General features: G+C 48.5%; 1 protein-coding gene across 2 annotated transcripts in view; it reads right to left on the minus strand.

The window, feature by feature from the left end:
* ADGRB1 (adhesion G protein-coupled receptor B1) overlaps positions 1–14,420 on the minus strand; it is a 273,806-nt gene that overhangs the window by 13,062 nt on the left and 246,324 nt on the right. The window contains exons 25-28 of one of the 2 annotated variants that reach the window (XM_077351361.1): positions 12,130–12,228; positions 6,095–6,266; positions 4,994–5,089; positions 3,444–3,498 (exon numbers count right to left, since the gene is read on the minus strand). In XM_077351361.1, the coding sequence (XP_077207476.1) occupies positions 3,444–3,498; positions 4,994–5,089; positions 6,095–6,266; positions 12,130–12,228 (422 nt within the window). The remainder of the gene's footprint in view (positions 1–3,443; positions 3,499–4,993; positions 5,090–6,094; positions 6,267–12,129; positions 12,229–14,420) is intronic. The other variant, XM_077351362.1, reaches the window with a different exon arrangement.

Genomic DNA, 14,420 nt, shown 5'->3' on the forward strand with positions numbered 1-14,420 from the left:
CACTGAATTGAAGCTGTAGATTTGAGTCCGGCAAGGCCAACAACATTTTTGGCTTTAAGCTTTCGAGACTCCAAGCTCCCTTCGTCAGAGACCCCTGGAAACTTGGCAGTGGGGCATTCCATCAAGCTGCAGCTGACTCCGTTCAGATTTAAGTGGAAGATTTTCAAAATCTAATTCCAGAATTGGCGCAGGTCCTTTTTGGCCAGAGTTGAGCCCCTTCTACCCACCTAGCACATCTTCCCCACTTTCTATAATTGATGAGCACATTTCCACTGATAAAACATCGCACAAATTTAAGAGGACACCCCATCCAGTCTTAATGAAGCTGCAGGTGTGACAAATAGGGGGTTTTTAATTGCTAAAGGAACTGGGTACTTCTAATGCACTCTGCAATTGGGTTTTACTGTGTGAAATAGCAAGAACCACATGCAAACTGATGCTGAAGTGGATGGAAACTGCATTATTTAGCATGTGCGAGAGCATTCACACACACACACATACACACTCCCTGATGGTTTGTGACCATTCTTGGCACATGATATTTCATCAATGTATATGCAGGTTCTGTGCACACCGAAGGATCCCTGGCGCAGCCATCTATTCCAGGGGTAGTCAAACTGTGGCCCTCCAGATGGCCATGGACTACAATTCCCATGAGCCCCTGCCAGCGTTCACTGGCAGGGGTTCATGGAAATTGTAGTCCACGGACATCTGGAGAGCCGCAGTTTGACTACCCCTGTTCTATTCAATCATCCCCAAACAGATTTCTTGCACTGTTTGATCAGTGCAAAAATCACTGTTTACAAATTGGTAATGTAGAATGGGAGGAGGAGGATGCAAGTCAAGTGGATGGAATCGCAGTTAAATATTTATGTGCACCAGTATGTCTGAAATCGTGTGATTACACCTAGCCCCAATACAGGGGTCCCAAGAACAGAGTTTGAGTCCAGGGGCATCTTTTAAGACCAACAAAGTTTAATTGTGAGCAGCAGTTTTCATGTGCTTTCGAGATCAAGAAGCAGATCATGTAATCCAAAAACTTCGAACTGCCACTTCAGACTTTTTTCCCCTCTAGAATATTTCTCTCTCTCTCCCCCACCCGCTTTTCTTTCCACAGAGCCTGCTCGGTGTAGTTGTGGTTAAGAGCGGCAGCTTCTAATTTGATTCCCCACTCCTCCTTCCCCTGCAGCCGCCTGGGTGACCTTGGGCCAGCCACAGGCCTGTTAGAAGCTGTTCTCACAGAGCAGTTTCGCTCTGAATTCTCTCAGCCCCCCCCCCCCCCTACTTCACAGGGTGTCTGTTGTGGGGAGAGGAAAGGGAAGTTGCTTTGAGACTCCTTTGGCCACTGAAAAGAAGAAAAGTCTTCTTCTTGTTCTAAAAAGTGTTCTGGTTTTTGGACAAAACTCTATAGCAGGGGTAGTCAAACTGCGGCCCTCCAGATGTCCATGGGCTACAATTCCCATGAGCCCCTGCCGGCGAATGCTGGCAGGGGCTCATAGGAATTGTAGTCCATGGACATCTGGAGGGCCACAGTTTGACTGCCCCTGCTCTATAGTAAGTAGCTAATGCTCCCATAGATGTTTTGCCCACAAACCACAGCATCTCTCCCCCCACCATTTGAAACCAACATATCATGTTAGTTATTTTCCAGCTTTTCCCTCCCCCACTCCAGCTCTGTCCCCTGCTGGCTGGGGTTCTAGCAACTGCCCGTGGGGTACAACATTCCCGAAGAGAGCAACAGATCATGGGGTACAAGCAGACAGAAAAGAGAAGAGAGAGCTGGAAAGACAAGAAAGCCAGGAAGGTAAAGAAAAGCAATTTTGGCAGAGAGCATGGAGAGACTTTTTGCAGCCGCTCCCTGGGAGAGATCCTGGTTTGGAAGATTGGAATTCTAGGCAGGGTCAGAGAGAGTCAGGGATGTTCTTGCCCAGAAGCAGGAGGGGACCTCAGGGAAGCTACGGAGCATCAGCCTGGGGTGCAAAGGAGCAGAGCGCCAGCAGAAGGGACAGGCAGCATTTTCTGGGCGGTCTCAACAGAGCTACCGCTGGCAGCGCTCCATACTGGCAGGCCTCTTCAAGCAGGGACGGGGAGGCAGATGGGTCAGGCTCTCTAAGGGGAAGCGGTGGACCCATGGGCAGATCGCAGGGACAGGGACAAGCACTCTCTCCTCTGCTCCCTTCCTAGGAACATTTGGCCCTCCCCTACGTTGATTTTCGGGGAAAGAACTTTTGAGAATCAAAGTAGTAGAAGGGCTGTCCACTAGAGGATGGAGCAGAGTTGTTTTCTGTTGCCCCAGAACATTGGATCAGAGCCTACGTGTTGGAATTAAATCACAAGAGTTTTGGGCTAAACATCCGGAAGAACTTCCTGACAGTTAGAGCAGTTCCTCAGTGGAGCAAGCTTCCTCAGGAGGTGACGGGTTCTGCAAAAGAGAGCACTTCCACCAGGCCTGTGGCCGAAGCTAATAAAACAGTCGGCACCAGCATTGTACTGGCCTCCCTTCCCTATTGCAAGCCCACCTGGGTTCTGGTTCGACACCCAGGGGCAGAGTTTTTAAAGAATTTTTCTTAATTGCTTAACTGTGATTTTAATTGCATTGTTTTTACATATGTTGTTCCCCACCACTGCTTCAGCACAGAGGACAATCTATAAATTCAAAGAAATAAAAAATATTGATTACGTTATATGTTAGACTGTTCTATGTGTCCCCCCCCCTCTCTCCGCAACATTATATGTAAACCTCCCTGAGCCGCATGGAAAGGCAGTATAAAAACCTAATAAATTAAAAAAACCTATCTCCCATCACTTCAGGAATATTTTCCTGGCTTGGCACCAATGAATGGGGAATGAGGGTTGATGGCAGAGAAAAAGAGTTCAGCTTCCTTCATCTGCAAGGTTTTTTTTTTTTAAAGATGGAAACAATATTTTCCCAAATCCATTTGATATGCGAGTGAAGCAGGTAGGTGAACAAAGGTGGCTGTGCTATCAGATCAGCGTTTGGAGACGATAACCCTTCCATCGTAGCTGAGTCTTGCAAAAAAAAAAAATTAAAAAGTACCCAACAGAGCCTACCCTTGGCTTTAGCTCACGGGTAGTCAACCTGTGGTCCTCCAGATGTTCATGGACTACCATTCCCATGAGCCCCTGCAGGGGCTCATGGGAATGGTAATCCATGAACATCTGGAGGACCACAGGTTGACTACCCCTGCTTTAACTAACAACCTTAACTGTAGGGGAAAACAGGAAACGGAGAGCTGGCAGACAGGAAGTGGGTGGAGCCGGGAGCTCTTCAGGGGCGGAGCAAGCAAGGAATAGCGCAGACACGCAGACCACAGACAGCACAATCGGACACAAACAGGATACATTTGTTTTTTTTTTGTAAATTGAAAATAAAAATAAGGTCAAGTTCAATCCCCAAACCAGGTCACTTGCCGAGTTCTCACCTGTGATGTGCTCACCTGATCTACAAGCCATATCCACGTCCTTCTCAAAATCGGTCTGGAAGACAGAGAAAACAGAGGGGCGTGCGGTCAACCGGGCGGAGGGGAGAGGGCAGGGGGACACGGGGAAGAGAAAGGCAGGGGACCACTGAGACCACGCTTCTGAGTTTGGCAGGGCAGTAACAGCGTCAGAAACCTCAGGCTGAGATAGAAGGAGAACTGTGGAGGGGCAAAGGTGTTGAAGGGCTCTTTACTGCAGGGTTCCAGTCCAGATACTGCAATTCTGTCTTGAGCAGACCATTAAAATCTGCCTTGTGTGATCTTCTGTCACATTATATTTACGACATGAAGCTGTCCGTGAAGGTCAATTCTTGTGCAAGCTAATGAGTGAGGGATGGTGGCTAGGCATGGGAAGAGCATTTGGGTGCCCTTCCAAACCAACATCCCATGAAAGCCATGTTCCTGTACAGCTCTCACTCCTTGCAGTGAGATTCAACCTACGGGCCCTGTGGTAACTGTCAGCTTTCCGCAGGGCCTGTAAGGCAGAGCTCTTCCACCAGATATGGTTGAGGTCACAGTGGATCCCTTTGCACTGGTAAATCAGGACTTTCACTCCCAATGAGAAATAGCTCTTGGCCCCCTATAGTTGGACAGAGCGAGAGGGTAGGGGGGGGGGTTAGAACCCTGTATTCGCCATCACTGTTATACTGATATTGTTCTATGTAAATGTTCTATAATGTTTTATGTAAACTGCCCAGAGCTGCAGGGAAGCGTGGTATAAAAATCTAAATAAATAAATAAATAATAAATCTTTTTAATGTTCATTGTTTAATGTTAATTTTCAATGGGTTTTAATGGGGTTATACCGGTTTTTATCGCTTTATTGTGGAGCGCCGCGAACCCGAAGGGAATGCGGCGGTATATAAATATAAAAATAAATAAATAAAATAAAACAGCGCAGGGAGCTGGACTAGATGGCCTGCACGGCCCCTTCCCACTCTGTGCTTCTACGATTCACTCTGCAGTGCCCCCCCCCTGTGGGCTGGTTCTTCCCGGTATCAAGATTTAAATTTCCTGCATGACATCTGACAAGCTTAGGCTGAGCCAAGCAAAGGGCAGTGAAGCCAAAATGAAATCCACTCCTTGACAGCTGTCCCACCGTCCCTGGAAGACTCAGAGGAAAGTGGCATTCCCCAGTCTAGGCGTGCAGCCGCAGATGTGAAGAATGTGCGTTGTGCTAAACCAGGGGTAGTCAAACTGCGGCCCTCCAGATGTCCATGGACTACAATTCCCAGGAGCCCCTGCCAGCATTCACTGGCAGGGGCTCCTGGGAATTGTAGTCCATGGACATCTGGAGGGCCGCAGTTTGACTACCCCTGTGCTAAACAGTTCAGGAAAAGAGATCTATGGGGCTAAAGGGGAGTGTATGGGGCTCTGTTTTGCCACTGTTTTGTGCTTTGGAACGCGTGCTCCAGAGTCCAATGAGGGGGAGTCAAGAGAAGAGTCCCTATGACTTGGAAGCTGCCTTTGGAAGGAGAGGTACTTCCGCCTACCATTAACTGAGCATGTCCATTCTGAAATGACCCCCCAGAATCGCCATTTCCTTCTTCTTGGCGGTCCACCACTCGACATTTGACGGCATCTTGTACCTGGGGAAGGACGTTGCACAAGGCAGAAAAGTGATGGTTGTAGCAGGCTGAATAAACCGAAGGCAACATAAAGCTTTGACATTAGAGGGGGAGCATCAAATATACAGTCATTAAAGCCATTTAAAAAGGGGGCAGGTAAAGAAACAGAGAAACAGATCTCACTAGCTGGGACAGTACTAAGAAGACACTGTTCAAACTGGCTCAGCCTACCCCATGCAATTGTGTGCAGAGTTGGCCTCGCCTATTGATCGTATTGATTGCAACAGATCGATAGTTAGATCACTTTCCTGCCATTGATACACATCCCAGGTAGAAGTAACTCTTCTTCAGTTCACCCCCCGAGACTGGAGGGAACAACAATGGCTTTGCGGAATTAAAAACACCCTCCATTTCTTCCCAATTAAAAAGTTTTTGATTTACATAGCCCGGATCCCACAACTTGTTAGACAACTTGGCTGCTGGATTCTCGGGAAGAAAAGTGAGGGGGGAATAAATAATTGAAATCATCAATTGAATTAAACTACATGCAAGCTGGGGACAAGAGCGTAGGGCAGGAAGGAAGGACATAGTAAGAGCAGTACACAATAGTCTTTACAGATCTCAAAATGACCACCCCCTTCCACCCCCCAGCAGTTATATGCCTTTATGCAAGCAAAATATGAAGTCCCGTTCACACCTTACAGCAAACGCACCTACATTCTGCAGGGATGAGCAGAGGTCTGTTTGCACAAAGGAGCCAACCTGCGTTCGCTTTAGAAACGAAAGCAGGGGCCGGTACCTGGGGAGGGGGCAATTGTGGGCTTCAAATCACACCATTAGCTGTACACGCATTGAATGGAACGTGGGAATGGGCCTTGTTGCGAACCCCAAGGGAAAACGGAGGGCGAACTGCGCACTGGTTTTTCGTGCGTTTGCTGTAACTTGCAGTCAGGGTGACAAGTCTGTTAAGTACGTCAAGAATCTAGCTCGGCTGAATTTTTACCTATAAACCCTCAGGGTGCCCACCTCTCTCCGCAGGATGCAGTGGACCATCACAATGACGAAGCCTTCTAAGGAGTCAAAGACCGCAAAGAGGATCTGGAAGAGGGCAGACCGCCGGTCGGTGATGGCCAGCACGGCCGACATCCACGTCAAGGCCAGGAGGGGGAGGACCACACAGGAGCTCCACAGGGACGCCCTGGGGGACGGAGGAGAAGAGGCGATCCTTGAGTTTAGCCTGGCGGCAGTGCTCGGCCTAGCCCAAGGGTTCTGCCCGATCTCCCAAAAGGGCGACACGCCCATTACTTTGGGTACTTACAAAAGGAGCCCAAACTGTTTGCAACCTGGTAATAGGATGGCTGTCGATCGGCACTGTATTGTATTTACAGATAGTCAAGTGGGCAATTTTTTTCTGATCAAGTCTTTGCTTTTTTTTGCCATCAAGATTTTGGGCTGAATTTTGGAGCACCTGTACCCTTTGCAGGGCATGAGATGAGCAGGGGAGGTTTGCCCTTGTATGCCTCTGGGAAGCAACCCTGGGGCGGGAGGGTTCAAAATCCAAGTTTTAAGGTGACCTGACCCTGCTTAGCTTCTGAGTTCTGACAAGACCTGGGCCAAAGCAGGCGTAAAGAGAGAGAAGAGGAAGAGCCGTCTTCTTTATACCCCGCTTTTCACTCCCTGAAGAAGTCTCAAAGCGGCTACAATTGCCTACCTTTCATTCCCCACCTGCCCACAACAAGCACACTTTGAGGCAGGAGAAGATGAGAGAGCCCTGAGAGAACTGTGTTGAGCCCAAGATCACCCAGCTGTCTGCATGTGAAGGAGAAGTTCTCCAGATTGGAGGCCACCTCTCTTAACCACAACACCACACCGGGAAGGCTGCCTCATCCTACTTTAACCTCACATGCTCTACACCAGGGGTAGTCAACCTGTGGCCCTCCAGATGTTCATGGACTACAATTCCCATGAGCCCCTGACAGCTATCGCTGGCAGGGGCTCATGGGTATTGTAGTCCATGAACATCTGGAGGGCCACAGGTTGACTACCCCTGGTCTACACTGATGGCACATCATGTGGCTTAGTCCGGGGAAGATAGATGATATTCTCTTCGCATTCAATAAAAGAGAGGGAGAGAAAGCAAGATCAAAGGAGAAACAGTAAAGGCGGTTTGGATCCTTTGATCTCCTTGAGCTTTCCGGAAGCTCCTTGTTCGTTCCGACTGTGCTTTTCAGGCTCTTAGAGCGAAAATATTCTCCTCCTGGTACCTGACATGCCTTGCAAATCCAATTCTTTCCTTGAGACTACTGTTTAAGAGATTTGTGTTTACCAGATGGAATGGATTTCGGAGAGGGGGGGGGTTAGGTGTCTCGGTTGGAAATTTGAGTCCAGCGACTCGTTTAAGACCAACAAAGTTGCATTCTGCGTATAGGCTTTTCTGTGCATGCACAGGTCTTCAGATACCACACCCTTCTTCCGATACCCCACAGAAATTGGAAGAGCATGAGCATATAGAATTATAGAGTTGGAAGGGGCCATAGAGGCCATCTAGTCCAACCCCCTGCTCAACGCAGGATCAGCCCTAAGCATCCTAAAGCATCCAAGAAAAGTGTGTATCCAACCTTTGCTTGAAGACTGCCAGTGAGGGGGAGCTCACCACCTCCTTAGGCAGCCTATTCCACTGCTGAACTACTGAACTAATATACCCAGAACAGAACTTTGTTGGTCTTAAAAATGCCCCTGGATGCAAACTTTGTTCTCGACCTAACAGTGTATCCTCCACGGAGCCTGGCACCCAGCCAATCCTGGCCCCAGAGAAATATGGCTGGCCTTGACCAGAGCCACGGTCTTTTGGGCCCTGGCTCCTGCCTGAGGGGACAAGCTCCCCAAAGCATCAGGGCCCTGTTGGTGCTCGCTGACTTCTGCCGGGCCCGTAACCCGGAGCTCTTCCTTTTAAGCATATGGTTGAGGCCAGTGAAATACCAAAATATCAACATTGTTGGGCTCCCTCTTGTATTGTGCCCTGACTTGGGTGCTGGTTTTACACCTAGCAGCAGAATTTTTAGAGTGATTTTTTGAATTGCTTTAAACTGTGATGATAATGTATTGCTGGTTTTACGCTGTTCACCACCCTGGGTCTACTCTAGAGGAACAGGCGGTTTATAATAAATTTCATTGTCAGATATAAGCAGAGATGACATATTTTTCCAGACATGGCTATCCAACCAGAATGACATGAACAGACAATGCCTTTCACCACCCTGACTCCCCCGCCCCCCCCCCACCAATCCAAGGCCCATCCTCCCTCCGACCCTCTTCCAGTGCAATACAAATACATCAGCTAACGGACAGTCCCGACAAAATCATCCTTTGCAACATGACATTGAGAAAATCGACTGGAGGACAAGCACAGGGGTGGGGGTGGGGGGAGCAGGACCCAACCCAACCGAAAAGTGATCAGAAATGACAAAAACGGGGAAGGGGAGGGGTACAGGAGAGGGGGGGATGACACAGCAGCACAGGTAGATCCCATGCAAGAAGGAGGAGGAGGAGGGGGAGGAGGAGGGGGAGGCAGTGTTTTGGGTGGTGAAGCAATGGTGCTGCTGTGTGATACATCTGTCCATATTTTCGGTGTCCCTCCGTGGAGTCCTTACTTCCACCCCCTGGAGAGCAGAGCCACTGGACAAATGAAAGTCAGTTCTCTCTGCAAAAATTTGCCTTGCTTGGTATGCCATGCCTTGCTTCAAGGACTCTCCCTTTCTTCATTTGTGATCCCTGGAGTTGCTCCCAGCTTAGAAAATTTCTGGGGGTGGAGCCTGGGGTGGGTGGGCCTTGGCGAGGGAGGGGGGACCTCAGTCGGGTCTGATGTCCTGGGTCTACCCTTGGAAGCCGTCATTTTCTGCAGGGGAATGGCTCTGTGTCATCTGGAGAGCAGCTGTATTTCCAGGTGATGACCCCACCCCACTGGGGGGTGGACAATCCTAGAGGGCTAGGACTGGTAGAGGCTGCCGTTCTGCACACGGTGGATAATGCACTTTCCAGGCACTTCTAAAGAAGCAGATTTTCCTGTTTTGCACAGGAAAATTCAGCTGCAAAAGCACATCGAAAGTGCATTGCCCAATGTGTGCAGAATGGGAAACTCTCTTTCTATAGTGCCTCGAAAGTTCATTATCCAACACTGGCGGAGTGGGAAAATCTCTTTCTTAAGTGCATCAAAAGTATATTATCCAATGTGTGTAGAATGGGGAAATCTACTGCATTGAAAGTGCATTATCCAACACTGGCGGAGTGGGAAAATCTGTTTCTTAAGTGCATCAAAAGTATATTATCCAATGCATGTAGAATGGGGAAATCTACTGCATCAAAAGTGCATTATCCAACACTGGCAGAATGGGAAAAACTCTTAACTGCATCAAAAGTATATTATCCAACGCGTGTGGAACGGGGACACCTACTGCATTGAAAGTGCATTATCCAATACGTGCAAAATAATGGGAAACTGGCAAGATGGACCGGGGGGCGGGAGAAGGGCTCTGTGGATGTGCAGAAATTCACCTCCTCCTCTTGCATGGCTTGCTTACATCTCTTAGGCCACATGGGAATTCGTCACTAGACATGGCCTTTCCAGCAGTGGGGCAACAGGGCCTTCTTTTGCGGTGGAGATCTGCAGAGGGGCAGTGGGGCCTCAGCTGGCCCCCTCATTCATTTGCAGACATCAGATATACAAAGGAGGACTGGGGAGGACACGGGATGGGGAGGGAAGGAGAGCAGAGGACAGGAAAGGAGGCAGTTCTCTAATGTTCTCTAATGAGGATAACCCAGAGAAGGGGAAGAAGAGCAAGAGATGATGGGGGTAAGCAGGAGGAGGCGGGCCAGAAAGAGGGAAATCTGACTTCCCTAGACCAAGAGCAAAGTTTGGAAGCAGAAGGAGCAATGGAGAAAAGAGATATTTAATGCACAGAAAGGAAAGCAGCAGCAAGGTTTGGAAAAGGGGTGTGAAGAGCAACAGGGCAAGGCAATATCGAGGGGCTTGGGAGGGACCGTGGCTTAGTGGTAGAGCTTCTACTGAGCATGCAGAAGATCCCAGGTTCAACCCCTGGCATTTCCCGCTAAAGAATAGGCAGGAGGTGATGTGAAACACCCTCTGCCTGAATATCTGGAGACTGCTGCCCAAACTGGTGCCTTGCATTCTCCTGCATGGGAGACAATGAGGATGAAAGCTGCCAGGCTCCGGTGCTCCTGAAGAACCCACCACCAGGTTCCAGGATGAACTCCAGTTGCTAGAATCCAACCACCAACGATGATGTGCTGGATTCGGAGCCCACAAGAAAAGGTCAAAGAAGGCCCCAGAAGAGAGCTGGCTCTTGAACTGACCAATGGATGAAGCCCTTCCACCAAAGGACAGGTCTCACCAGCATCGTCTTAGGGTTGAACGAGACATAACTGCAAAATTTGAGGCCAATGGACTGCCTGAGGAAGTCTGCATGCACACAAGAGCTCACACCTTGAATAAAAGTTTGTTGGTCTTAAAAGTGCCCCTGGACTCAAATTTTGCTCTGCTACTTCATATCAACAGGGCGACCCACCTGAATCTAGACATAAGAGTGATAGCTGAATTCATGCTTGAGTGTTGCCATTTTATAAGGTGGTGGTGGTGGTGGTGGTGTGGGGAGGCGGGCAGGGGGGGGGTGAGTCAAATTGTACTCAGATATGAACCCTCCCTGATTCTTGATTGTCTTCCTGATGGACGTTGATCCATGCACTCTGCTCCCCTCCCCTCTCCACTGTCTCACAAATCATCTAGAGAGGTTAGGAGAAGACAATTGGTCCAACAGTGAGGGTGGAAGAAAAGCATGTGGACACAAAGTATTGTGTCCATTTTGATGTAAGTATTGGATCCCTCCCTCCTCTCTCTACAGGGTTCCCATTTGCCTGTTTACAGCAGATTTCCCTTGCGCACTAATGCTCAACTATTTGGCGAGTGGAAAATGGGACCAAGTATAAGTTTGTGAATTGTCCTGAGGATACTTCTTTTTCTTTTAAGGCCATGTGTATTTACAGGAAATTCTGACCACAGAGTTCCTAATGATTGCTAGAACTACCCACAAGTGGCAAGGGTCGCTCTAGCAGTTGCTAGAAATCCCAAGGCCCTGCCTGGGAACCCTGTAACTCTAGAAGCATGCAATATGAACATGCCACCATAGATGGCGCCCCATCACATATGTTTGATGCTTTAGCATGGTGTGCAAGTTAAGCAGATACTAATGCATTTCAATGAGTGCCCAGCTTGCTGGGGGGTAAACTGTAATGACTGGGGAAGGCACTGGCAAACCATCCCGTATTGAGTCTGCCATGAAAACGCTGGAGGGCGTCACCCCAAGGGTCAGACATGACCCGGTGCTTGAACAGGGGATACCTTTACCTTTACCTTTAATGCAATTCATGCAAGCCAGCAATCCCTTTGAAACAGATAGTGAAGGAACTCGAATATCTCTGCTGTCTCCAGGAGGGACTGCCCTAGCTCCTACTGATGAAGTAGCACCCTACGGTTCTGCCATAGGATGGAGGAGAGAACAGAAGAGTTATACCCTGCTTTTCCTACCCGGAAGAGTCTCAAAGTGGCCTACCATCGCCTTCTCTTCCTCTCCCTAAAACAGACATTTTGTGAGGCAGTTGGGGCTGAGAGAGCTCTGAAAGAACTGGGACTGACCCAAGGTCACCCAGCAGGCCTCAAGTGAAGGAGGAGTGGGGAATCGAACCCGGTTCTCCGGATTAGACTCCACTGCTCTACATCATGATGCCACAGTGGGAATCCTGGAAAGGTCCAGAATTTAAAGTGGTGGGACATCTTAAGAGGTCTGGTGGTCTTACCATGGCTCGAGGAGGAGAACAAGAGAGGCAGAAGAGGCGGGGAGGGCGGGGGAGAGAAAAACTAAACCAGGGGTGGAAAAGGAAGAATGGCAGAGGAGGTTTGAAATTTGAAAAACGGAAGAGGGAAAGAGAGAGAGAGAGAGAGAAATCATAAAAAAGGAGAAAGGAAAGAAGTTGAAATTAGAGGAACTAACATGGCGTTACTGGTGGCTGTGGGCGAAACTTCAGCGGAAGAAACGACTCCGCACTTGGCACATTTGAGCGTGATGCCGTAAAGAGGCACTGCCATCTGACTGCAATTAAAATTAAAAGACGGAAACGAAATAAAACACTTTGCTCGTGAACACAACGGAAAGGGAGTGGGAGAAGCAGGGAGGGGGGAAGGGAGGAAGGAAGGGAGGAAGGGAGGGGACCAGAATATTTAACCAATTCTCAAGAAAGAAAAGGGAAAACCAGAAAAAAACAAAATGAAAGCCCAACAGACACCCGGAGCTTGAGAAGAAAGAAAATATCAGGGAAGGGGGCGGGGAAATACGTTTAGCTACATTGTTCTGGGAGTGGGAGAACCCAAACCACCACCCGTCTCCCCCCCGAAAGGTCTAGAGCTGTGCCGGTGTTACCGGGACTGGGTGCAAAGATGTTGGGAAAGAAAACCCGAGCCCACAGGTGTCTTGGGTTGAGACACCACAGATCAATGCTCCAGTGTCATTTATTTTCCCATTTCAATGGGGCGGCTCTCCCAGAGTCCTACTTAGGGTGCGTAACAAGGCACGTGCCGCGGGGGGCGTGGGATCAGGTCCACCGAACCTGCCTTGTGTTTACTGTACATGAAGTTGGAATGAGAACATTTTCTCAATCAGATTAATTACTTTAGATTCACGTATACATCTGCCAATACTTCTTTGTCAGGAGTGGCCAACTGGTGGCTCTCCAGATGTCCATGGACTACAATTTCCATGAGCCCCTACCAGTATTGACAGGGGCTCATGGGAATTGTAGTCCATGGACATCTGGAGAGCCACCAGTTGACCACCCCTGTTCTTTGGTATGGGATATCAGCCACTGTACGAATATCTAGATTCAAGCCTAGTTGCGCCTTGCAGACCAGCAAGATTTTGGGGGAGTAAGTTTCCCAGGGTCCACGCTGTCTTCTTCAGATACAAACTTGTACCTGACAAAGGGAGTTTTGACTCTTGAAAGCGTATACCCCAAAAATGTTATCACAAAATCCCCAAAGCTCATATTTGATGAAGAGAGCTGGGATTCTCAAAAGCTTACACACAGTTTATCAATTTGCCATAATTTACGTTTGCCTTATATCTCCACAGTTATGATGGTTGTTCATTTAGTCTGAGGAAGAGTGCTTGCACTCGAAAGCTCATGCCCTGAATAAATCTTTGTTGGTCTTCAAAGTCCTATTGGACTCGATTTTTGGAGATGAATAGTTCATTTAAGCAAGGAAGACAGATCTTAGCCTCTATCAAACCATGCATTTTCTTCTTTTTGAAGAAGAAAACAGGTGATTTTTGTCAGTGTGTCTTATTTTGTGTCTTATTTTCACCTCAGGGTTGCCAAATCCAAGATGGAACATTCCTAGAAATATGGGGCACAGCTTAGGATGGTGGAGTTTTGGGAATGGACCCGATCTAGAGTCCCCCCCCCTCCAAAGCTGCCATTATCATCAGGGGATCCAATCTCTGTAACCAGGAGTTCAGTTGTAATTCTGGGAGATCTTCAAGCCCCACCGGGAGATGTACAACCTTGAAGGACTCACCTGGTTAAAATTTCAGGGGCTTCAGTAGGGAAGCCAGTCAGTCCCACTCTGTAGAATTCATGGACTGTTTGATACCCAGCATTGTAATTCATACTGAGAAGACACCTGGGTTTTGGCCACTGTGTGACACAGAGTTTTGCACTGGATGGGCCATTGGCATGATCCAACATGGATTCTCTTACGTTCTTATGTGGGTATTCATTTGAGGGCATTCAATATATCTTAGCCATCAGCCTCTTCTTGTCTTGCAAATCAAACTTCTGACCCTTGCAAGGAAGGGCTATATAAGCTAAACCCATCCTCCCTCTCAATTTAGTTGACTCAATTGCATCCAAATTTGGGGCGTTTGGGGGAGGGGTGTTTTCTTTCCAACAGAGTTCCAAACACCCCAGGCCGAAACACAGTCGCCTCAAACAGGGGTAGTCAACCTGTGGTCCTCCAGATGTCAGTGGACTACAATTCCCATGAGCCCCTGCCAGCAAACGCTGGCAGGGGCTCATGGGATTTGTAGTCCACAGACATCTGGAGGACCACAGGTTGACTACCCCTGGCCTCAAAGACCTTATCGGACACAGCTTACCCGAGAACCTCTACATCCTCAACGAATAACATGTCTTAAACAGGCAAACGAGATAAGCAGAGCCATTCAACATGCAGAAGACAGTTCTGAAAAAACCGTTTCACATGCAAGCATAGAAAGGAAAAAAATAA

This window comes from Paroedura picta, chromosome 9, assembly GCF_049243985.1.
Source record: "Paroedura picta isolate Pp20150507F chromosome 9, Ppicta_v3.0, whole genome shotgun sequence".
Classification (NCBI taxonomy): domain Eukaryota; kingdom Metazoa; phylum Chordata; class Lepidosauria; order Squamata; family Gekkonidae; genus Paroedura; species Paroedura picta.